The sequence below is a fragment of the Macadamia integrifolia genome, chromosome 3, assembly GCF_013358625.1.
Source record: "Macadamia integrifolia cultivar HAES 741 chromosome 3, SCU_Mint_v3, whole genome shotgun sequence".
NCBI classification, from domain to species: Eukaryota; Viridiplantae; Streptophyta; class Magnoliopsida; order Proteales; family Proteaceae; genus Macadamia; species Macadamia integrifolia.
Genome location: NC_056559.1, coordinates 34811488 through 34836965, shown reverse-complemented (window position 1 = coordinate 34836965; position 25478 = coordinate 34811488). Strand labels below are relative to the sequence as shown.

The window sequence follows — 25478 nt, the reverse complement described above, 5'->3', positions numbered from 1 at the left end:
AATTTGAGATTGAAAATTTTCAAAGTAACTAACTAAATACCATATATAGCGGTATATTTATTATGGTTGGAGGGATTGGTCTTGCATCGGCCTCGGCTGTATCAGCACCCACTGATCCTGATAGCTGACCAATCTCAAACCGGTGCACGATACAGAAATGTGACAGCCAAAGAATATACTTGTCAAATTATACTCAGAAATCGGTACCTTTGAGGACAAAACCGTCTTATGAAATCGCAAACAGATCGGATCCCGATCCGATCCGGCCGATACCTCATACCTCAAAAGGCTCAAAACCATCGGTATATTCCCTGTGGTTAAAGTCCAAAATCCCATCGAAGTCACGAGAAAATTGGAAAAAAAGTAAAGTTTTGGTATCACAAAAGACAAAAAGATTCCAACTCAGCACGCGGTTTTAGCGGTAACCCATACTGGGGGACTCCTTTTATTTCCCATTTTATCCTCATCATTATTTCTATTACCCATTTTACCCCATCATCCTCTTAATTCAGTTCAACTTTTTCTTTCGTTTTTACCTGACCCATCTCTTTCGCTTCTACGACACAGAGACACCAAAACCCGTGAGAAGACAGCACATGAGGAAAGATCCACAGAAAAAGGAGCAAACAGAAGAGAAAACTAGTACTACTCAATTACCAAAATAACCTTCTCTCTCTTCTCTCTCTCTCTCTCTCTCTCTCTCCTCCTCCTCCAGCATCACCACCACCATTACCAACCAAAGTCGAGACAGGACCACCAGCTGCGGTGGAGGGGACGGCCTGGGCCCCACATCCCCATCACCTGGGCCCTTGCTGGGAAAAACCATTAATTGATCAATAGATCCCCTCGATTTCTCTCTTCTATACTCTTATACGTTTTGAAACTCTCAACGCTGTTGGAATTCTCTATGTCCAATATTGCCTTCTGCCTCCTCTGTTTCTGTTGATCCATCCGTCTTGCTTGAACTTGCAAGTGTCTCTGCAATTGCTCTTCGCCAGCGACCGACGGGTCGACATCACATCAGCCTCATTCACTGAGAGAGAGACCCAATTGCCAATTGTGAGAAAAACGGGTCCCTGAAGGAATAAAGACGGGACGGAGAACCTCTTTGTTTGCGATTTTATTTTATTCTTATTTTATTCGGGGTCTCTGGTTTTTTTATTTATCCTTCCTTCTCTGAGTTGGGTTTTATATTATTTTATTATTATTTTTTTTTCATGTGAGATTGGGATTTCTGGTGATGGGTGCATAAGAGTTGAAGCTTAAAGAGTCTGGGCTAGACTCTGGAGAAGCAGGTATCACAGAGTGGTAGGGGGAGAGGAGTCAAGGAGAAAGGAGAAAGAGAAAGAGAAAGGGAAAAGGAAAAAGGAGGTTCTTTTGTGGGCATGAGAGATGAAATGAAGCAGTTGTAGAGATCCATTTTGTTGGGTTTGATTTATTTTTTCCGGTGTTCAAGAGTTTTACAGTGTTGAGTGGGTGAGATGGGTGGCTTGGATACGGGAGGCAGGCTTGTTGCCGGTTCTCACAATAGAAATGAGTTCGTCGTCATCAATGCGGAAGATATTGCACGGGTAAGACCCATCGTAAAAATCTTTGCTTTTACTTTGTTTTTTGGGTTCATTGTGTCTGTGTTTTGATTTTTGGGACACCCAGTTGCCCATTTTTGTGTTTCGGCAATCTAGTTTCAGTGACAAAGCCACCAGCAATTTCTCTGGAAAACCTCTCTATATTATTTCTCATTTTTTTTTGGGTAAGTGATTGTTTCTCATTTGAGCTATAGAGAGCGAGGTCCCGTTTCTGAGGCATTGCTGCTGGTTCTTGGTGTTCGATTTGAAGATCTAGTCGCAGATTTTGTTCCCTTCCACCCCCACTCCCCTTTTTCTTTTCTGTGGGTTCTGTTTTCTAATGTCGGCATGAGTTTTTTTCCCACCCTTTTAATCCCTGTTTCAGTGCATGCTTGTTCCTGCTTTGGTTGTTCCTAAGACTGATAATGAATTTCCCCCGTCTCCCTCATTTGTTATTGCAACCCTCTCCTGAGAATTAGTTCGCTAGGTAGAGTGTACCTTACTGAACTGAGCACCCGTTTCCTTTTCTTTTTTGTAAAACTCAGCTAGTAGCTACTAGGTAGAGTGCATCTGTTCCCCCTCCCCCCCTCCAATTTCCCTAATGTATTTTTCAGTTTCCTTGTAATTCTGGTGGGATTTGGAAGCATACTGTCTCATGGATTGAGTAAATTTCATCTGGTTTTGTTTATAATATTTTGGTTGTTCATCCAATGTTCTGATTTGAAGCTAATGGGAAATTTACCCTTGGTTTCTTGGTTGTTGTAGGTGAAGTCTGTAAAAGAATTAAGTGGGCAGATTTGCCAGATTTGTGGGGATGAAATTGAGATTACAGTAGATGGAGAGCCCTTTGTCGCCTGTAATGAATGTGCTTTCCCAATCTGTAGGCCTTGCTACGAGTACGAGAGAAGAGAGGGCACTCAAGCTTGCCCTCAATGCAAAACCAGATACAAGCGCATCAAAGGTGAGGCTTTTATACTTTTTTGTTCCATTCTTCCATCTTCTCCAGCATCGTACATTCTTACGCTGATACCTGTAGAAAGTACTCAGCCACGTGGTGCATTTTGCAGGTAGCCCCAGAGTTGAAGGCGATGAGGAAGAGGAGGATGTTGATGATTTGGATAACGAATTTGACTTTGGGAGTAATAACTGGAGCGATGCACAGCATATGGCAGAGGCAGCTCTCTCTGCTCGCCTTAATGTTGGCCGTGGTTCTCAGGCTGATGCATCTTGGGTCTCTGTCCCTTCAAATATGGATTCTTCCTCCCATAATCCTGAAATCCCTCTCCTGACCTATGGCCAAGAGGTTGTTTGATTGAACAGAGTTTGATAGACTTCCTAACTTCTTCTTTTTTGTTGCTTTTTCAATCTTTTTCTTTCCCGTCTCAAATATTTTTTTTCTCTCTAATTTAAGGATGCTGGAATTTCTTCTGATCAACATGCTCTTATAATACCACCGTTTATGAGTCGTGGAAAACGAGTACATCCAATGCCATTTACTGATTCTCGTAAGTTCTCTAGATTTGTTGGTTACGTCTTGTACTTCTGGCCCATCCTTCACTTACTATTTTGGTTTTAGAATAATTTATTTCCCATTTCTGTCCCTGATGCAGTGCAACCTAGACCAATGGATCCTAAGAAGGACTTGGCAGTATATGGGTATGGGAGTGTTGCATGGAAGGAACGTATGGAGGAGTGGAAGAAAAGGCAGAATGAAAGATTGCAGGTGGTTAAGCATCAAGGAGAAAATGGTAATGGAAATTATGATGGGGATGATCTGGATGATCCTGATTTGCCCAAGTAAGAATCTGTTCAGTGTTCTCTTCTCTTCCTTTCTCTGAAACATGTTTTGGTGGAGATTAGTGTTTTTTTTTTTCTCGTCTCATATTAGTATAATTCAACATTTCATGCAAACTGACTTTCTAGAGGGTCTAAAATTTTCTGTGCGTCTAACTTGTCTGCAAGTAATTTAAGTGCTACAGTACTATGCTGGGATTTTTTTCCCTCTTTTGTTTAGTTGGTAGTTCATTAACTTCTTTTTCGGCATTGTCTTTTTTTTTTTTTTTTTTTTTTTAAATTTAATTTGGATTTGAACAATTGAATAAAAACTGTGATCATCCATTGCAAATCATTGATGCAGGAGATTCTGCCACTATTTGTTTGATGAATTCATTAAAAATATCAAGTAATGAATACAGAAGGAACATCTTTTCCAAAAAGTGGGAGATCCTAGAAAGTGGCACACATTATATAAAGTACACAACAGATCTAATAATATTGAAAAGAAAATATTCCATCCATTTGAAATATTGAAGTGTTCCTTTCCCTGTGGCAGTCTCAACTTTGTTTGTGTGTGTCTTGGTAAATCTTGGTTGCCTGGACACGTGAACTTCACTGGGAAGCCTATAGAAGATAGAACAGAGGGCATAAAGCTCAAAGTTTGGCCAATTTCAGAGTACTTGCATGAAAGTGCCAGTTATTTACTTTGAAATAATGCAAGACAAGGAAGAAAAATGATTTCCCAAATGTTTGAGTGTGTGCAAAGGCACACTTCAGTATTAACATTTAAATGTGCATGAGCAAAGTTTTCTAGCGGCGGACCTGATATAGACATTACTGATAAGTGATAATAGACAGTACTGATAAGTGATAAGAAAGGAATTCCAGTAAGTGCAGAAAGCTCTTTTTTGTGCTCATCTTGTATAATAATACTTGCCACTAGTTACAAGGGGAGGAATGGTGTAAAGCAGAGAGGAAGAGAGCTAAGAAGAAATTATGATTGTCAGAAAGGTAGAGCTGTTCATTGATAGTGTCTCATTTAGAATCCTCTGTGGAATAAAAACAATCTGCTTTAAGTATCCTAGAGGAGAGAGTGATCTTTGTGATGCCTTCTTACATTGATGTGTGAAAAACGTTAGAATCCTCTAGTCAAGGTATCAAGGTTGTTATCTGTGGAAGATTTCTTTATATATCACCAGTCTTCTCTCTTGTAGTCGTGTTCACTATACATTGATCAGTGTTGACATTTTGCTCATACTTTTTGCTAGTGTAGATATTTATTAACAGGTTGTAAAGGCCTCTTTCCAGCCCACAAGTCTATGAAACATATTTACTTCTGTGTCGTTTTTATTATTTATTTTCCTGTTAGTCTAAGTATAACCGTACAGGCATTACAAAGGTTTGATTAGTTAATTTCAGTATGAGGAATTTATTATAGGTTCCTTATTTGTCTACTCTAAACTATTTCTTTTAATGCCAAAATTTGTATTTCAGAATGGATGAAGGAAGACAGCCTCTATCAAGGAAGTTACCAATTCCTTCCAGCATGATCAGTCCTTACAGATTGATAGTAATACTCCGGCTTGTGATTCTTGGATTCTTTTTCCATTATAGACTTCTCCACCCGGTCTCTGATGCATATGGTTTGTGGCTGACATCAGTTATTTGTGAAATATGGTTTGCACTATCGTGGATTTTAGATCAGTTCCCCAAATGGTTACCAATTGAACGAGAGACATACCTTGATCGGTTGTCACTGAGGTAGTAGGACCTGCTGATCTTTTTGCATCTATTCCATCTCTCTGGGTTTATGTAATCTAACATCACCTTAAAATCTGTTCCCAGATATGAGAAAGAAGGGAAGCCTTCTGAGTTAGCCCCTGTTGACATATTTGTTAGTACGGTTGATCCTATGAAAGAACCTCCACTTATCACTGCAAATACCGTTCTATCCATCCTTGCTGTGGATTACCCAGTTGATAAAGTTGCATGCTATGTCTCTGATGATGGTGCTGCCATGCTTACTTTTGAAGCGCTTTCTGAGACATCTGAGTTTGCAAGGAAGTGGGTCCCGTTCAGCAAAAAATTTAACATCGAGCCACGTGCACCAGAATGGTATTTCTCTCAGAAGATTGATTATCTGAAAGACAAAGTCCATCCTTCCTTTGTGAGGGAACGGCGTGCAATGAAGGTTTGGTTCATATATAGTTTCTGGTCGTCTTAAAAGACCTGTTTCAGTTTCTTGGTAAATAAATAAAATGGAAAATTAATTATTTTTTTTATTCTATGGCCCTCCCTCTTAAAGATTCATTTATAAACATTCATTTCTAGAGGTTGGAATTATTTGACATCTCAAAATCTGCTTGTCAGTTCTGGCACATGGGTCAACTTGACTTTCATCAGCCCAGTTTAGGATTAATTAGGTCTGCATTGAGGATTGAGTGGGTCATAATCATACATGATGTGCTTACACATTTAGCTTTATATATATAATCTTGACATATGGAACTGTACCAACATAGCAGTTACATATATACTTGACTGAAGCGCTAAATCAAGAAATTTTTTTTTTTTTCCTTAATAAACTTTCCAAGCAATACCTTGGTTTCGTAAATAAGGTAAATTCTTACCTGAACGATTACCTTGTGAGATTTCAGCTTGTGTTGGACTTAAACAAATGTTAAATACTGGTTGGGTTAGAACTAAACATTCGCGAACTGGTTCAGCTAGGTTCATGTCTGAGTTGAGGATTATTCTCCAGTGACTAGCATGTCAACCCATACCATACCTGGTCTGACGCAAGCCAACCTAGCCCCTTCCATTGCCGCCTCTATGTGTTTGCACCTTAAATTTTTGTTTTTTTGGGAGACAAATCAGTGAAGACCTTTTTTCTTTCCCTGATGAAATAGTTGACTGGGACTTGGTGCATCGGATCTTATAATACTGATAAATGGTATATGCTGTCTGATTATCCTGTTCCTTATATTATGCTCAAGTTATCTAGTCTTAAGATTGCCATCATTGTTATCTAATGCATCATTTTGTGGATACAGAGGGAATATGAAGAATTCAAGGTTCGGATAAATGGGTTGGTTTCCATGGCACAGAAGGTCCCCGAGGAGGGTTGGACAATGCAGGATGGAACACCATGGCCAGGGAACAATGTACGGGATCATCCAGGAATGATCCAGGTGAGGAGCTATTCTTTCTACAATTGCATGATCAGAGTACACCATTAATTGCAGGAGAGCTATTAATATTAGGCCTTTTTAGTTGGTTGTTTATGTGTTACAAATTACAATACCATAGTTTAACCTTGAAGGTGTTCTTCATGTGAATGTTGTTTGGCTTAGTATCCTTTTGTCATGCTTTTGGTGCATGGAAAAAGGGGGGGGGGGGGGACTCAATATATTGAAAATATAAAAAATATAATGAATAGATTTCTGTCCTTGTAGTGCATTTATGGCGCAAAATGTGGCATCTTTAAAATGTCTGCCTATGCAAGATTTAGCTTAAATCTAAAATGCATTTAAAGACTGAAAAATGATAATACAGTTGGGATCTGTCATCGGTACTGGTTCCTTTGGTTTCTCTAATATATGACTTGTGCAACAGGTATTTCTTGGACAAAATGGACTTCGTGATGTTGAAGGAAATGAATTGCCGCGTCTGGTTTATGTTTCTCGAGAGAAGCGACCGGGATTTGATCACCACAAAAAAGCTGGGGCCATGAATGCTCTGGTAAAGCCCAAATATTTTTTTCTTCAGTTTGCACTGTCATCAGATCTTTTTTACCCCATTCTATATCTAATTAATAAATTAGTAGTCAAGACTTTGCTCAATTTTCATTATAATGTTGGTTGTTTATTGAAGGTGAGGGTCTCGGCAATCATTTCCAATGCACCCTATCTTCTAAATGTCGACTGTGATCACTATATAAACAACTGCAAGGCACTTAGAGAAGCCATGTGCTTCATGATGGATCCGACATCAGGAAAGAAAGTATGCTATGTACAGTTTCCTCAACGGTTTGATGGGATTGATCGTCATGACAGATATTCGAATCGGAATGTCGTATTCTTTGATGTATGTGGCACTTTTTGTTGAAGGAATCTTTTTTTAAAACATTTTTAATCTCCTTGTTCTTTTTCAAACATCTAACGTCTTTTAACAACAGATCAATATGAAAGGACTAGATGGGATCCAAGGGCCAATCTATGTTGGAACAGGATGCGTTTTCAGAAGGCAGGCACTGTATGGCTATGATGCCCCTGTAAAGAAGAAACCTGCAGGAAAGACATGCAACTGCTGGCCTAGATGGTGCTGCCTGTGTTGTGGTTCTAGGAAGAAGAACAGGAAAATGAAGCCAAAGAAGGATAAGAAGAAAATAAAGCACAAAGAAACTTCAACACAGATACATGCCCTTGAAAATATTGAAGAGGGGATTGAAGGTAATCAGTTGCATTTCACAGTATTGGCTTTTTTAGCTGGTTCTTGGTCTGCTTATGTAGACCTATACATTGGCCATACTAACTGGTGTCCCCATGACAGGTATAGATAGTGAAAAGTCATCCCTCATGTCCCAAACAAAGTTTGAGAAAAAATTCGGGCAGTCCCCTGTGTTCATAGCTTCCACACTCTTAGAAGATGGTGGAGTTCCTCTGGGAGCCAGTTCTGCATCTCTCTTAAAAGAAGCCATCCATGTTATTAGTTGCTGCTATGAAGATAAAGCAGAATGGGGGAAAGAGGTAGGTAACTAATGTACAGCAGGGTAAAATTTAGAAAATTAAGAACCTTTATGAGCCTTCTTGTTAAAAAAAAAAAAAAAAAAAAAATTGTTTGGCTTCATCCCCTAAATATTCTAGTTTGAACCAGGTTGGATGGATATATGGCTCTGTTACAGAGGATATCCTTACAGGGTTCAAGATGCACTGCCATGGGTGGCGTTCTGTGTACTGCATTCCCAAAAGGCCAGCATTTAAGGGGTCTGCTCCCATCAATCTCTCGGATCGTCTGCACCAGGTTCTTCGTTGGGCCCTTGGATCGGTAGAGATTTTCTTGAGCCGGCACTGTCCTATCTGGTATGGATATGGGTGTGGTTTGAAATGGTTGGAACGAGTTTCCTACATAAACTCAGTTGTTTATCCTTGGACATCCATTCCTTTGATTGCATATTGCACCTTGCCAGCTGTCTGCCTTCTCACTGGGAAGTTCATTATCCCGGAGGTAATCTCATTTGCGTGTGCTTCAATTTCTGTCTCCCAATGGAATTTGACAATTTAAGGATCGGTTTCTTTCTAGAAATATCTTGAGAGTGTTGGATGTCATTTATTTTCTACAAAATTATACTTGATAACATGGACAATCAAAATTAGTGCAGATATGTTGAGTTAGTTCGTTGAACTAATCTCCTAAAATTTTGGGTTGATTGCTTTGAATTTGGTCTCTAGTCATTGTATCCTTGTCTTCTAATTGGTGGTCCTAAAAGATTGTTCTTGCCATTCTCTGGTTAATTCTTCTATATACACAATCCACAAGTAATGCACTCTAACAACTAACATGACATTTTTTGGCTCATTTGAAGTTGTATTATCTCATTGTGCAGATTAGCAACTATGCCAGCATTGTCTTCATGGCCCTCTTCTTATCTATAGCAGCAACAGGCGTCCTTGAGATGCAGTGGGGAGGTGTTAGCATAGATGACTGGTGGAGGAATGAGCAATTTTGGGTCATCGGTGGTGTCTCATCACATCTTTTTGCTCTCTTCCAGGGTTTGCTCAAGGTTTTGGCTGGAGTCAACACGAACTTCACTGTTACATCCAAAGGAGGCGACGATGGTGATTTCGCAGAGCTATACCTATTCAAATGGACATCATTGTTGATCCCTCCCACAACATTGCTAATCATTAACATAATTGGGGTGATTGTTGGGGTTTCTGATGCCATAAACACTGGATATCAGTCTTGGGGCCCACTATTTGGTAAGCTGTTCTTTGCAATTTGGGTCATTGTCCATCTATACCCCTTCCTCAAGGGATTAATGGGGAAACAGGATAGACTGCCTACCATTATCCTGGTTTGGTCAATGATTCTTGCCTCACTTTTCTCTCTGTTATGGGTTCGGATCAACCCATTTCTCTCTAGAGGAGGCATTGTATTAGAGGTCTGTGGCTTGAATTGTGATGACTGATACGCCATATGGTTAGATGCTTTTGAAATTATATATGAAAAGGCTGGTTGGCAGTGGCCGAAGGAGTTCATCCTCAAAGGTGAAGATATCCATTGCCACGACAATTTTGTGTGGATAAGTAGGGCTTCAGGGCCAGGTAGGGAGAAAAACCATGGGTGGTCTGGGTAGGGAGAAAAACCATGGGTGGTCTGTGTAGATATAAGGGATTTTGAAGGCTGACAATTATTTTAGTTTACGGGGTTTGTTTTATTCTTTTTTATACTTGTCCTTTCTATTTTCCCTCTTCACTTTTCTGGGTTGAGTTGGGAATGTTTGATTCCTTGGTGCCTGTCTATAGATGCCCAAGAGAACATTGGTCTAGTCACATGATGATATGTTTGAACTAAAATTTGTTCCCTTCTCAATAAGGGGCTGAATATAAAGGAATCTCCAGATTCATTTATAATTTTTTCCTTTTTTGTTCATTTCTTCTCCTATTTTGTATTTTTCTGGACTGATGATGACATTGTTGTGAATTAATATTGATGACATTTGAGTGTTTTGATCTTTACTGAATATCCTAATGGAATGCAGTGAGATAATATCAAATAGTTGGTCCATGAAAGTGTTTGGCAGGTTCAAGTACATAGACAGGTAAATCAAATAAGATTTTTTTACTCTCTAAAAATTAAAATAAAGAAGCTTGCTTGTTATAATTTGTAGTATTCGAGCTGGCCTACTTGATTTCTGTCAATATAAAATTGGATGCGCAGAAGTAAAAATTTTTAACTAGCATAAGAAGGAAGTTCTAACGAGTGTCAGCCTAAAATGAGTTATTACTGATGTAATTTTGAAGGAACTATTATCAGCCCATTGGTTACAGGCCAAATCTTGAAGAGTTTAATGTCAAAACTGGTTTGGTTCAATAAGAGAAGTCTGAAATATCGAGACCTTGGTTTTTGAATGTGCCGTGGGCGGTTACCGAATGCCCTTTGTCTGGTTTTAGATCTGAGTTTTTCTTCATCCATGGTGAAGATAGAACCTCTTAATCTATGGGATCTGACCCTGTGATTAGATTGAAAAAAGTGATTTTGGGGGTCTAATTATAGAATCAAATCACCTAGGATGAAGAGAGTGTCACGATGGGAAACTCTCCCTAGTTTGATATACAAGGTGGCATTGGCAATCCAAATTTTGACTAAAATTAAGGTGATGTGAATAAGTTATCCATAGAGGGGAGTATCTACACTCAAGGTTCCAGTGAAAATAAGTTATGATAGATAACCTTTCATGTTGAGCTATGTGGGGGGTTGCTCTGCTTGCACTGGCCTTTCGAAACGCTTTTCACAAATGGCCATCAAACCAAGCTTCCCCCGATGGATCTGAAGGCTGAAACGATGCTTGTCCTCCTTATGTTTACCCTTTTCCATCATGTGATAAGGTCAAATGGCCTAGCTAAGTCTCCAATGGATGATTCAATCACTACTGTAAGAAAACCTTCCCATTTGGTCAATCGGGTCGAATCATCCTATTAGCCCAACCTCTCTGCATCCATCATAGATTTCAGAAAACTTTACATTCGGATCGTCACCAAAATATGTCGGAACGGATCATTCTTCAAAATGGGTCAAGAATTCGAGACAAACTTAACATAGAAGTTATCCTTAACAACTAGCTTTTAAAAAGAGGGTGATTAAGTCTTTATATGCGTCCACATTGGGCTATTCACATTTGACGTAAGATTTTATCGCTTTTGTGTGAAACCCAACACCCACAACATATGCTTAAAACCTAAAGTACATGTGGGCGTCGCTTGCGCACGCCCTCTATAAGAAGAAGTTCTAAATACACCTTATTTGAGAGGTTCCATAAACATCTTCCATCATCAAAATTACACACACACACACGTTGGAGGGAACCCTTCCCTGAAAACAAATAAGGGAATGTGGTTTAAAATGAAAAGAAGTAACCATGTCAAGACTTGAAGATGGCTGTAAGATAACTTTGTCCAATAGAGAGTATTAAGGATTAAGAATGATGTTAGGATGTGTAGCGTATGCTAGTGCTTCCTATGTCTTTCTATCTTCTTCCTCCATTCAAATGACATACGTACCCTATACTATGGGAGTTGAGGGATAGACACATGAAATGCTAGTATACTACACACTACAAACTATACAGTTAGACAACCTTCTTTCTCTTACTCCTAGTGGACGACTCCAGACCATGTTGTTCCATCTCGAAATCCATCCGGTATAAGTTGAAAAAAAAATTAACAATTATGATTCCGATCTGATTCCATTGAAATCTAGAAATTAAGATCAAGAAGAAGCAAATATTTTCCAAATTTTACAAATTTTTGAGTTTTTTATTAAAAAAACTTTGGGACCTTGCTGCAGATAGTCTTTCATTGTCTACCATTTTTACTTGTGAAAGCAGGAAACATTATCATAAAAATGAAGATCAAATTGCAGAAAATCGGTTGAAATAGGGATCGGATTCAAATTGGGCGATTCACCCGTTCTCATTCCAATTTTCAAACCATGGATGAACCACAGTTGATCAACCAAAGCACTAGGTATATAAAGGGATCGGTGACATCGGTCTGGTAACTCTGATCCTGTTTGATACAGTTGCAGATTTTCTAATCTGACAATCTGAACTCAGTAGAGAATACCAATCCACCTAGAACCAAATCCTGAACTCAGTTATCAAATTCTTAGAACCAGCTTGATACCCATCCCGTACCATTCCGAGGAGTGAGCTGAGCTCGAACGAAGTACACCGCCGACTCCACCAGCGAGCGGAATAGAAACCCTACACCAACCCATCTCTCCTTCATTCTCCAGCAAATTTGTTGCGGTAGGTGCCAGTCAGTAGCATCCTCACCGGAAGGATTACCATAGATTGTTGCATTATTTTCGAATTTATCAAGATTGTCTTCCAATGACTCAATCATAGATGGGTTCACTACTTCCATAGATTTCAAGCTCTCATCACTGAAAAATTAAGCATGCCACGGCTTTGACACCTGCAACGAGGAGTCACTGGTAATGGGTTTTGTTGATAAAAGGAATTACAGCAACTCAGAACCGAGGAACAGGGTAATTCCTTCTTATGAAGAATTTATTAGATTTTCTATATTTCTCTCAAATGAGTGATGCTGGTTTTCACAGAGTTTTAAGAATTGAATGATGAGTTGCTGTGGATTCATGATATTTGGTTTCTGTTTATTCCTGTTTGATATCAAACCTAGTTATTGTAAATGCTGGTACCTCCTTCTAGGGATGTTCTACTTGCTTCTTCTCAATAGCTGTTTCATGTTCAGTGATTAAAAGTCTTACTTTTGGTTTATTTGCTTTTGAAACTGATTGATAACAGTAAATAGACTGCAAGATCAACTGTTTTCCATTGGATGACTGAAGCCAAGTCTCCCTTGATCACAGGGTGAGTCCATGGCTGAGATGAGAAAATATTGAGCCCTTGGATCACTGATTAAATTTCTACCGTGCTAGAATCTTCCCTGCCAATGGCGCCTGAGAAATTATAATGATATTGCCAATGTGGTCTCTGAATGCACCTGAAGTGCCTGCTCTGGGCCTGGATTTCTGAAACTACTTTCCTCAACTTGATTGAATGTACATGAAGCTGTCCAGTCAATAACCACCCTCTCTGTGGCTCAATGAGCTATCCTGATCATGATGACCTCACGAACCTTTTTTGCTAAGACACCCAGTTGTTTCTTTCCTTCCATATGCTCCCCAGAACCTCCATACATCTCTAATGTCTTACCCTTATACCAAAAGGCATGGAACTTCAGAGCAATCCATAAATTTGGTGGAGATTTCAGCCCAGAATAAGTGCAAGAGGTTGGCAATTAGGCTTGAATCTGTTAGATGTGTGAGAGCATAGTCCTGAAGCTCACAAACCATATTTGCTGTCAACCCAGATATCAGATCAACCTGATTCAAATTCTAGATGAAATCCAACTTAGATTTCCAATAAATCTGATGCTTACCACTAGAGACCCAATGGTCAGACGTTAAAAAATAAGGGCAAACAAATTACTGCCCTGACATCAAAACTTGCAATATGTAGCATAGCTTGCTCCGAAAATTGCATCCATAAACTACCAAGACCAAAAGTGTGTGTGGATCGTCTAAGGTTGACAGATAATGACAATACTTCACTCGATAATGTCACCTTGCTCAGTATATTCTTCAAGCTATTATCATGTATGTTAAATGATATACTTGTCTGCTGTAATATTGAGTATATCCCATTTTTAATGTATATGTTTTCTTATGCCAATTTTTTAGAATTACTATTGAAGCAAGATCTATTTAATATCCATATGTATCTTTACCCCATTTTTTTAACGTAACCGTATTTACTTATAGTCAAGCCTAACAGAAGACCAAAACTCTGATTACATTACAGGGACCATGACCAATGCTAGTTGCAGGGCACCATCCTCCTCTCTGCTGAGCCAATCTAGTCTTGCAGTAGGAGTGAACTTGATTTATTTTTCTTAGTATAAAAATCAAAGCGAGAAGGAGAGAGATATAAAGAGAAATAGGAGGGCTGAGGGTTACGGTTCTTGTTAATCTTTGTAAAAATGGTGACTTCAAGGACTCAAACTCTTCACCTATATCACTCTTTGATAAACCAAGTAATGGCTGCTATGGTTCAAAACAGACCCTTCAATGCTCAACTTGCTGCTACCATTGTTGCACCCACCTGCAGTCTATGGTCTGTCGACTTGGTGTGTGGAGTCTTGAGATCCATGCCCAGATACTTCTTCCAGTCTGCTCATTCCATTGGCTCCCAAAAAGGTTTCCGACATCGGGCACCTCTCAGACAAAGAAACCTTCGACGGGAATCTGATGGTTTTCGTGATGGTTTGCTTGTTCTTGGACCAGCAGCTTACAGAGACCCTGAGAAGGTCAATTTAGGACTAGACAAAGCGTTAGAGTTCTACTTTTGGGTGGAGAACCATTTTGGCTTCACACATGATGAGGTTACCTGTAAAGAGATGGCTTGTGTATTGGCTAAGGGAAATAGATTGAAAGCACTTTGGGAATTTCTCAAAGAAATGTCCAGTAGGGCCAACAAGGGGCTTGTGACTACTGCCACTGTTACCTATTTGATTAAAGTCCTTGGAGAAGAGGGATTAGCTAATGAGGCATTGGCTATGTTTTATCGTATGAAGCAGTTTCATTGTAAGCCGGATGTTTATGCATATAATACTGTTATTTGTGCTCTTTGCAGAGTTGGTAATTTTAAGAAGGCGAGGTTTTTATTGGAGCAGATGCAATTGCCATGTTTTCATTGCCCACCTGATACATTTACATATACAATTCTCATTAGTTTTTATTGCAAGCATAGCTTGCAGACCGGGTGCCGAAAGGCTATAAGGAGGAGGTTGTGGGAGGCCAACCACATGTTTCGGGTTATGCTCTTGAAGGGCTTCGTTCCAGATGTTGTTACTTATAACTGCTTGATTGATGGATGTTGTAAGACTTACCGGATTGGCAGGGCGTTGGAGTTGTTCGATCATATGATTCAGAAGGGTTTGATTCCCAACTGGATCACTTATAATTCTTTTATCAGGTATTATAGTGCCATTAATGAGATTGACAAGTCTATCGAGATGATGCGTAGGATGAAGATGATGAACCATGGGACACCCACTACGAGTTCTTACACCCCAATCATCCATGCATTGTCTGAAGCAGGAAGGGCACTTGAGGCACGGAATTTTCTTGTTGAATTGGTTGAAGGAGGGTCAGTTCCTAGAGAATATACATATAAATTAGTTTGTGATGCACTAAGTTCAGCAGGTGAGGCTGGCTTGCCAGACGAAATTCGGAGGAGGATTGAAGATGGGATCTGCCATAGATATAGGCAGGTGATGAAGGTGAAACCAATAATGGCACATTAGATTTCTACCTTATAGGGGAAATCCGGTACTTCTGTGTGCTGTCTACACCCAATAACAGGTACCCAAGATTTTTAATCCTTACGTCTCTCTTCCTAGGTTGCAGTTCGCATCTTTTGTAGTTTTTCTCTTGTAGGTTTCTCGGCCACCAGCTTGAAGTCTTGACCCCTTCATTTGGCTCCATTATATGTATAGCATACAGTAGTATTTTATATTTATCCTTTCCTAAGTGATTTGGATATTTTGAGGCAATTATCCTAATGTAACTTTCCCAATCATGGGAAATAGAGTGGTACCTCCCACTTCAAGAAAATAAGAAAGCAAAAAAAGAATTCGAAAAGAGACATACGAGACCAACTTAGTTGACAATCTCTTATGTGCCCAAAGCAATTGTGTATCTCGATATACTTTGACTTTCCACACATTTTTAGCCTTCCCTCAATTTTTCAAGTTGTTGCCATCAAGAGGGGCATATAAATCATCTCTTCCAATGACCTCTAACAATGTTTCTTCTCGACGCTTTTGGAAGACAATTTTGAATTGAGAGCTCTCTTCGAAGCTTAATTCTGATGATAATTAAAGTTTTGGGATTGCTACACCATTATTGAAATCTTTCATGCATGTAGGCCTTTTTTTTTTTTTTTTTAATTAAATTAGCTAAGTTATTTACTTTTTATGAATGGTTATTTATTGAAAGTGCGGTCTTGGCAATCATTCCCAATCCACCTTATCCTCTGAATGTTGACTATGATCACTATATAAACAACAAGAAGGCACTTAGAGAAGACATGTGCTTCATGAAGGATCTGATATCTGGAAAGAAAGTATGCCATGTGCAGTTTTATCTATGATTTGATGGGATTGATCCCCATGACAGATATTCAAATCGGAATGTTGTACCATTTGATGTATGTGGCACTTTTTTGTTGAAGGAATCATGTATTTATTTTATGTTCTTGTTTTTTGTTAAACATCTAATGTTATTGACAACAGATCAATATGAAAGGATTAGATGGGATCCAGGGACCAATCTATGTTGAAACAGGATGAGTTTTCAGAAGGCAAGCACTGTATGATTATGATGCTCCTGTAAAGAAGAAACCTCCTGGAAAGACATGCAGGTGCTGGCCTAGAATGGTGCTGCCATTGTTGTGGTTCTAGCCTTCTAGGAAGAAGAACAGGAAAGTGAAGCCAAAGGAGAAGAAGAAAATAAAGCACAGAGAAAATTCAACACAGATGCACTCAAACTTGAAAATATTGAAGAGGGGGATTGAAGGTAAATAGTCGCATTTTCACAGCGCCAGCTTTTCAGCTGGTTCTTGGTCTGCTTATGTGGAACGTATATATTGGTCATACTAGCTGATGTCCCCATGACAGGAATAGATGCTGAAAAATCGTCCCTCATGTCCCAAAAAAAGTTTGAGAAAAAATTTGGGCAGTCTCCTGTGTTCATAGCTTCCACACTTGTAGTAAATTCTAGAAGATGAAGAACCTTTATGAGCCTTTTTATGAAGAAAATTTTATTAGGCATCATCCCATAAATATTCAAGTTTGAACCAAGTTGGATTGACATGGTCACATGGGTGGCGTTCTGTGTACTGCATACCCAAAAGACCAGCATTTAAGATCTCTGCTCCCATCAATCGCTTGGATCTTTACACCAGGTTCTTCGTTGGGTCCTTGGATCAGTAGAGATTTTCTTGAGCAGAGGAGGAAGATCTGATAAGTGCGTTAACTGTTTTTTTTTTGGTTTTGATAGAAAGATGAGTGTCTAACTAATTTGATTATTTCTGATAATATGGACCAAGTTTCCCTAAGGCCACCCGTTCATTATGCACTTTCAGGGCCACTCGATTGGGGGGAGGGGGAGGGGGAGGGGGAGGGGGAGGACGTGGGATCTATGACCCTTGGATATTCATGCTCGCGGCCAAGCGAAACTTTGTCCCTGATGTATTTTTGAGGCATTGTATTTTGTTCCTCCCTGTATTGAGTTTTATCTAAGGGTATTAATCGGTTCGGTTTCATTGTATACGGTGTGGTTTGGTTTGGTTCATATTTATTTGGCTGAAACCAAAATTGCACCATTTACTAAACGATTGCACTTTCTGAAACCGCAACCGTTTGGTAAACGGTTTTGGTTCTACGATTTTTAAACGGTGTAGGTTTCACGGTTTTAAACTGTTTTGATCGTGGTTTATTCCATACGGTTTTTAAATGGTTAGTAATCGGTTTGCTAGTTTATTCACATGTTTACTAAAATTTGCTTTTATTGATAAACGCCTCAATCTTCTATCAAATTATTGAGGCATTGACAATCATGGATTAACTACATAACTACATAATAGGAGTAAATTATTGAATAGACTGTTAGAGAGCCTCTATGATCTTTAATTCTTCCCTAAATTAAATCATTATGTTTTGTTAAAACAATCAAATATTTTATCGTTATACGGGTTAAATTAGATTGATTTTGATACTTTAAACGGTTTTATTTTCAAGGTGTCAATTCGGTTTGAAACCGATGGATTAAATGGTTAAAATTGATCCGACCCATTTAATTAATCGGTTTTAAACTTGAAATCAGTGTCAAAACCATTTACTAAATGGATTTGCGGTTTTGATATCAACGGTTCGGTTCAATTCGATTTTAATTAACAGTTTCAGTTTCAAATTCACATCCTTACTTCTATCATCCCATGGTTACGGCTCAAATTTTGAAGTGTTTAATGTCAAAACTGGTGATTCAGTTGGACAGGTCCGAATCATCTAGACCTTGGTTTATGAAAGCAAAGAGGCAGTGATAAAATGGCCCTTGTCTCTGGTTTTAGGACTGAGTTTCCTTTCACCCATGATAAAGAGGGATCCTTCTATAAATAGAAGTTGAGTTTTCATGACATTAACTGTTTCAGGAGTCCACTCGTCAAATTAACTTGGATGAAGATATTCTTGGTTCACCTGAGAGTTGGAAAACTTTCTCCCTATCCGTATCAATGAAGGTGGCATCTTGAGTGGATCTGGGCCACAAATTTGTTTAAGAATCGAAGTGAAAAAGGTGAAGGATGCATTGGCAATCTATCAAAAGTCGAAGCCTGGATTATATCTATATGGCTACCATGTATGGTAGTTTGGTACTTCAATCGCATCATTTGCAATCCAAATTATGACCAGAATTAACCTTGTGATTGTTGGACATAGTATGATTCAGTAAAACAGAAACTTAAACCAGGCAAGGGGATGTGGACAACTTATCCACAGAAACAGAGTTGTTCACACCAAGCAATGAGAAGACGATACCGCATTCCTGGATAGATAAGCAAAACAAGGACCATGAGAGGCAGCAAAAGAATCAAAATAGTGTCCACATATAGGTGATCATGATAGCAAAATGGCCCACACCATTTTACATCCTTGCAGGCGCTTCCAGTCTTCCACTTCCCATTTTATGAAGGGTGGATGCATGCATGCACAAGTGCCATAGATTAAAACTATGAACCAAATACAAAATCCAAACTTTTCTTCTTAAGGTTTCTGAAACAATTGAAAACAATCAAGTATTAATACTGTGAAGATCCTGGTGGTCTGGCTGTCTGATACTGCTGAGCTGCTGGGGCTGCTGGTGGTGGTGGTGGTGGGGGCAGAGCAGATTGATATTGTGGAGGATATTGATATGGTGGTGGTGGAGGCGGCGGTGGCATATAACCATAAGGTGGATAGTACTGCGGGTACTGGCCAGGCTGTGGTGGCATACCTTGGTAGGCAAAATGCTGTCCCCCCTGTTGCTGCTTTTCTGAAGCTGATTTGACCTCACCTGAACCACTTGCGCCACTGCCCGTTCCTTCCTGTGATGCAACAACAGCACCCATCCTTTGAGGATCCATTGAGGGATAAAAGGTCCTCTCAGGTGGGAGTGGAGGTGGAATGTTGAAGTAGTGTATGGGTTGCTGTTGGTCCAAAGCCCCTGGTGGTTGGATCTGTTGATTCTGATGTTGAGATATCACTTGCCTTGGCAGCAAGCCACCGTGGGCCACAGCTCCCTGCTGTCTCACAGCCTCATCCTCAGGGTTCTCAGACTCTGGTTTTGGAGCCTGGGGCCTCCCCCACATTAGCTTCAGCCTCAGACCCTTTATGACTAGCTTATTTGAGAGTTCTTCTGCTGCCTTCTCTGCACCTTCCCGAGTGGTATAAGTTACAAAGGCACAGGCGCGCTGGAGTACCATCCTTATGGATTCGATTTCACCATGTGCATAGAAGTGGTCCCTCAAATCCTGCTCAGTTACCCTAGCATCAAGACCACCAACATAGAGGGTCTTAATGCTCTCGTCTTCAGGGGTAACTAATGACGACATTTCTCCTGCTTTATTCAGAAGCTTCATGGCAACTGGATCATTAACTCTGTGACCAACGTAAAGAAAATCAGAGATATACGTCATGAAAATGCAGTCACTGAACTCTTACCCATCATGAACTGGCATTTATAAGAAAATACAAAGAAAAAACATGACATTCAATCATCATTCTGTGCATTTTCAGATACAGACGATGTAATCAACACAGTACAAAGTGGATCAGAAGTATAACAAAGAATATAATAAAATTTTAACCCAGATGGCACAAGTAAAGTTGTCGCACATAGTGAAGTTAGCAACACAGATAATTCCTGATCTAATGGGAAAATTAGATCCAAAGAGTTATCGAAGAATTTAATAAGCACATTGAAGATAACACACAGTTAGTTCATGATCTAACGCAAAGACAGAAAAAGAAGGGAGCAAGACAAAGAATGAGCAAGTTAGCCATTCTAGGAATGTAAGGTAATAGCCAACTCAATGGCCTTATAAAGTGGTAGAGAACCTTCCATAATGTTCCTTGCAATATTTTAAACTGTTCCATTACATTGGGCTTTAAAATATTTTCTCATACATATATAAATAACATGATACAGAAATAATTAAACTAGCAGTTCTTAGGAGAAAGAGAAAGGTCAATATTGATCAAGAGTTCGACACACACACACACATATTATACTATTATATAAAAACACGAAGTGGCAAAACTTTCACTTCACAATTTTTCCCTTTCCTCCTTACTATCCTTCTTCTCTATTCTTTTTAAATTTGTTACCCAAGAAAAAAAGTCTTTTGAAAGCCTTACGTTCCTATCTCTACCCAAAATCTATCACACACACACACACACACATGTAAGTGGGAGCTTCTCTTCGGTGGTTTCCAAGACCACCTAGATGGAAAGGTTCAAGTCCTTCTTTGATGAGTTTCACAAGACTCAGGCCACATTGATACCAGATCCTCAGCTCTGTGAGGAGCTACGGATATCCTTATCGGAGAAGCTCATCCTTGCTTATCGATCCTTTATAGGCAGGTTCAGGGGTCATATAGAGGGTGGAAGGCACCCAGAGATGTACATCAAGTACTTAGAAGAGGATCTTGAGGCTGCTCTCTTGGATTTCTTCGAGGGTTACCCAATTAACCAACACCACAAGAGGTTGGTCAAACTGAAGGAACTAATGGATTCAGTAAGTTAATTACACCGAGTGTTGCTATTTATAATTTAGAACAGAGGAGATATTCTTTAAATTCTAGTTTCAATACTCTCTCAAATATCTTTTATGGTATACTTTCTCCATTAATTCCTTATCCCTTGATCTTCTTTCTGATAAGTTATCCCTCCATTTTCCTTGCCTCATATCCCCAAACCCTCTCTCTTCCCTTCTCACAGTCACATGGCTAATTGCTTTAATTGATATGATATATGATTGAAATAGATTTAGTATGTTTGCTTCATTTTCTTTTTAATTTGAGCCCATATAACACCTCTCTCTCCAACATATAGCTACACGTTTACCTATATATATATATATATCACCACACGTGCATTTGCATGTGTGATTTTGCTAGTGTATATAGTTCACATGCACATTTTTATATACCTATCAATATAGAATTCTTACAAATGTATAAACAACATTACATACAAATAGGTAGCAGATTTCAAGATTGTAAGAAGACCATATGTGAAGTGTATATTGATAAATAAACGTACAAGCAAGGTTTGGTTAAAATGCTAAAGAGGAAGAATTAGAAAGAGAAAGTTTGTCCTTTCATAAATTGGAAAGGAAACTTGTCAGGCATTGGACATACCCGTAGTACCGGTCCTTGATATTTTGTTGTGATAACTCGCCAGTGACAGGCATTTCATGCCGGTAAGGACACTCAGCACCTCTTGTGCATTCACCCCGCACATAAAAACTGCAAACATGTGCCCGGTTTCTCTTGTAATAAGGCGTTGTTCTCTGAAGCTTTAATATTGTGTCATTTGGCCGTACCTTTCCATATGAGGATTCATAGTCTATGCCAGCCCGAGCCTGCAACATAAAACATGAGATTTAATAAGGGAAGAGGGAAAAAATGCCTTGAGAATATCCTTGTGAATATCTTAGATTACATAAACCCACTCATTATGCCCAAGCAATAGGATTACAGGCAAGGAAGCACCCAGATCCTTAAAAAATTCCTTGCGTTATGTTAGTTTGACAAATAGAAAAGGAAAAAAAAGAGAGATTTATCAAAACAAAACCAAAACTTTACCAAAGTGAATGTATGACCAAAAGGTCCAAAACATTCTTTTCTTTCCCAAAGTTTTAAGATTTTTCAATGTAAATCAATTCTAAGAAAAGGAAATAACGCCAAGCATGCCAGGACAAGTGGAAGATATGAAAACATTGGAATGAATTTACAAATGAACCTACAAACTGCCAAACTCACATCTGAACCTACAAACTGCCATAAGGGACAAGAAGAAATACTCCAACATCCAGCAAATCGTTGGAATGAAATAATTATTCAATACAAAGCTACATTAATCCAGAGTTGGATTGACAGCCACACTAAAATCTGTAGGTATAGTCATACATTTGTAGCTATAATCAATAATATATCTTATCGGCTTTTGAGTTGTTTATTATTAGAAGTTGGCAGGGTTAAGAGTCTTTAGTGGAGTCTATTTCTTATTGGTCTTTACTTATGTAACCAACGCTACCTTTTTACGATGAAGTTCTTGAATGAATAGAAATTGTGTAAGTGCATCTATGTGAGACTCGTGTAACAGTCCAGCTGATTGCATACTTCCATCACACCAACCAGGGCTTATTTATAATACTATTATTTTTATTCGAGTCTGTCCATTAGACTGAGTTGATCCTGTTGGGAGAATTATGGCACTGCTAATTTGTTTTAGAAGTTACTGCTCTTCTCCCCAATTTCTGTTTACTGTCATCTCTTTCTTCTTATTTCCGAATTTCAAAATCAATTACTCATAGGTCATCCTTAAGGCAACAACAACGACAACAACAACTCAGCCTTATCCCAACTAAATGGGGTCGGCTACATGGATCTGATCAAAAAGAGAAAAAGAAAGAAAAGTAAAAGGAAAGGAACGCAACACAACAAATCAGTAAAATCTCACCTAAATGGGGTCAGGTACATTATTCTTGCCCTCCAATCAGCTCTATTCGAGGTCATACAGACTTAAGGCAATGTTTGCTAATTACTTGAATATCTGGTTTCCTGAAACTTTATTTCATTCTCTGATTTAGTTGGTGTAGCAGTCCTTTAAGATCTGAGTGTTAGATTTTACATCAGATTTTATCCAAATCTAGTTTTACATCAGATTTTATCCAAATCTAGTTTTACATCAGATTTTATCCAAATCTAGCCTTCAGATTAGAAAATTCTTCCTCAAATCCTTAAGTGAGTCCATCACTTGCAGATACATCTGATCAATTTGCATCAGCTTCTGAAAAAGTAACCAAAAGTTTGCAACAAAACACATTTAATCAATTTTGAGGGTGATTTGGAAATTGTGATATGTTTGGCTTCAAAAATTTGAGGAGCTTCCTTTGAGATTCTCGCACCTTATGAGATTTATTTATTTATTTATTTTTATTTTAGCTTTATAGGTGAATATCTCATCCCAATGGAGGTCAAGATAGATGAATGAAGGGGCAGACAGGTTAGCTAGGAAAGGTGTCCCTTGACCAGGGATTTGCTGTTGAATGTGGTCTTCCTCAGTTGCTATAGTAGAATCATTTGGGGAGTTTCTGTGTATATTCCATTTTGATGTAGTTTCATGGGGAGATTTAACCCTCTTCAATATATTCCTATTCTTTTTCTTTTCCTTCCAATAAAACCATTTTCATGAAATTGATTTATTTAATTTCAAAGTTAGTTTTATGGAAATGGATTCCCCTTTTATGCATTTTTTATATCAAAATAATCATTTCAACCTCATCCTTGCTAATACAAATCTTTGAATGAGTTAGTTAACTTAATCTTCATGTTTCTTCAGCCTCCCGCAAGGGGAAGCTTGGCTTGGTATTCATTGCTAAACTGCTTCATAAAGCATAGAGTTCTCAGTATCTTAAATCTTAATTCTATTATGACTAAGTGTATCAAGAATCTTAGTCAATTAATTTAGTTTTCATATTCTAGGCTTGATCATTTTAAAAAATTAGTAATAACATGAATACATGATGGAGGAAAATGAGACTCCAATCAACATACCCTGCGGTCATGCTCCTCTGCGAAGTACTCCCTGTTGACATCACTTTTTGGGATTGTATCATTGGAATTGATTGCCAGTGCTGTATCTCGAACCTGAACTGGCAACCCATAGTCAAGATCCAGTAGACACACTTGGCATACATTTTTCAGCTTACTGCAGGTCTGGCAGACCTCTGTCTTTTTATATCTAGCATCACGACCTGGCCTCCACCTGAAAACTGTGAATGGCCTTGTACAGATCTTGCATTCCTTATCAAAATCCGCTTTAGTCTACATGCAAACCAAAAAAAAAAAATGTCAGTAATGGCATGGGAATCTGATGTAGGCAGGAAGCATCACACACAATAAACCCAAATAAAGATCTGGAATCACCTATCATTAAAAAAAGAAAAAATCTGAATTCAGGAAATGGTGGGTAGGCATCATTTTTTTTTTTTTTAAATGAAGTATTTTTTAATGGTAGTTGTCAAGATGCCACATAGGCATTCAGGCAACTTTGCCTTGGACACCTTGTTGGTGTTACCTTGAATCTAACCCCCCATCCAACACCTTGGGTCGCCTAGACGCCATGATAACTATGCGTGCAAGCAAACACACACAAACGCATGCACACACTTATGGACGAACCTAGGAACACAATTTAGTTCCATGTTGATGCCAATGGCCATATGTTTCAGATACACGTACAGGTTATTTAACCTGTACAAGCAACGTCGCCTATTAAAAATTTAAAACCAAAATCTAAACAGGAGATGGTATTCCAAGGCTCCACAATAGCTTCTGATGGTTACTCATCTTCTTCTTGGAGCTAACCAGTCTTTGTATTTCAAAAGAGGAAGGTAAGTGAGGAATTCTGCATATATGTAAAGAAGAAAGGAATATAAAAATTATATGTTGAACATCCACTATCATCAGCCTCCACAGAACAGGGCTAATGTGATAGGAAAATATATGTTTACGTTGTCGACCACAATTATGCAATCCAATACTCAAAAGTATTGAAATCAACAAGTGATGAGAATTAAATAAAACAACCATATTAAGAAAACAGCCAATTGTGATTCCAACTGTGTAAGTCCATCGCAATCTACAAGTAAATGAATAGCACATCCTGCTATAATTCCTGAGTTCTTCAAAACAGAGAGCCAATACTACTGCCAAACAAAAATGAAGCCAAGTAGACATCCAAGACAAATTATCGAAGAAAATAAGAAACACACAATAGGACATACCCAATATAGCCATAGAGTCAGGCTCTCACAAAATCACAGAAGTGGGTGATAGGTCGACCGGTGTCAGCTACCTAGCGGGTGTGAAGTAGGCTAACTGGAATCTCCAGTTTTGTGTGCCCTGCTACAAACCCAAATGCTTAAATATCTACCTTGATATGTTCCGTTTAGTCATATACCTTTCAGTATATCGGTTACCCCCTCAACCAACTCATCCCCCCC

At 38.9% G+C, this 25478-nt stretch overlaps 3 protein-coding genes across 7 annotated transcripts in view; 2 read left to right on the top strand and 1 right to left on the bottom strand.

Moving 5' to 3' along the window:
- Positions 1 to 852: 852 nt before the first annotated feature.
- On the top strand, positions 853 to 9976 carry LOC122072988 (cellulose synthase A catalytic subunit 2 [UDP-forming]-like). Its single transcript, XM_042637452.1, has 14 exons — positions 853 to 1571; positions 2331 to 2526; positions 2633 to 2868; positions 2977 to 3070; positions 3176 to 3362; positions 4836 to 5102; positions 5187 to 5532; positions 6395 to 6532; positions 6957 to 7082; positions 7215 to 7427; positions 7519 to 7792; positions 7893 to 8089; positions 8217 to 8567; positions 8947 to 9976. The coding sequence occupies exons 1-14, from the start codon at positions 1482 to 1484 to the stop codon at positions 9529 to 9531; spliced, it is 3300 nt and encodes a 1099-aa protein (XP_042493386.1). The 5' UTR covers positions 853 to 1481; the 3' UTR covers positions 9532 to 9976.
- Positions 9977 to 11975: 1999 nt separating this feature from the next.
- On the top strand, positions 11976 to 16984 carry LOC122072753 (pentatricopeptide repeat-containing protein At1g77405). 5 transcript variants are annotated; one of them, XR_006138582.1, is made up of 4 exons: positions 11976 to 12614; positions 13951 to 15512; positions 16154 to 16359; positions 16445 to 16984. XR_006138582.1 is itself a non-coding variant. In XM_042637153.1 (3 exons), exon 3 carries the CDS (start codon positions 14129 to 14131, stop codon positions 15452 to 15454), a length of 1326 nt encoding a protein of 441 aa, XP_042493087.1. In that variant the 5' UTR covers positions 11977 to 12372; positions 12493 to 12614; positions 13951 to 14128; the 3' UTR covers positions 15455 to 15841. The 5 variants fall into 5 exon arrangements, 2 of the variants coding, with proteins under 2 accessions (XP_042493087.1, XP_042493086.1); XR_006138580.1 differs by lacking the exon at positions 16154 to 16359; XR_006138581.1 differs by lacking the exon at positions 16445 to 16984 and having other exon boundaries at positions 16154 to 16434.
- A 1800-nt stretch (positions 16985 to 18784) lies between these two features.
- LOC122072627 (zinc finger CCCH domain-containing protein 40-like) overlaps positions 18785 to 25478 on the bottom strand; it is a 7496-nt gene continuing 802 nt past the window's right edge. Inside the window, exons 2-4 of the mRNA XM_042636996.1 lie at positions 24028 to 24297; positions 21607 to 21830; positions 18785 to 19843 (exon numbers count right to left, since the gene is read on the bottom strand). Of these exons, the coding sequence (XP_042492930.1) occupies positions 19006 to 19843; positions 21607 to 21830; positions 24028 to 24297 (1332 nt within the window). The 3' untranslated portion in view covers positions 18785 to 19005. The remainder of the gene's footprint in view (positions 19844 to 21606; positions 21831 to 24027; positions 24298 to 25478) is intronic.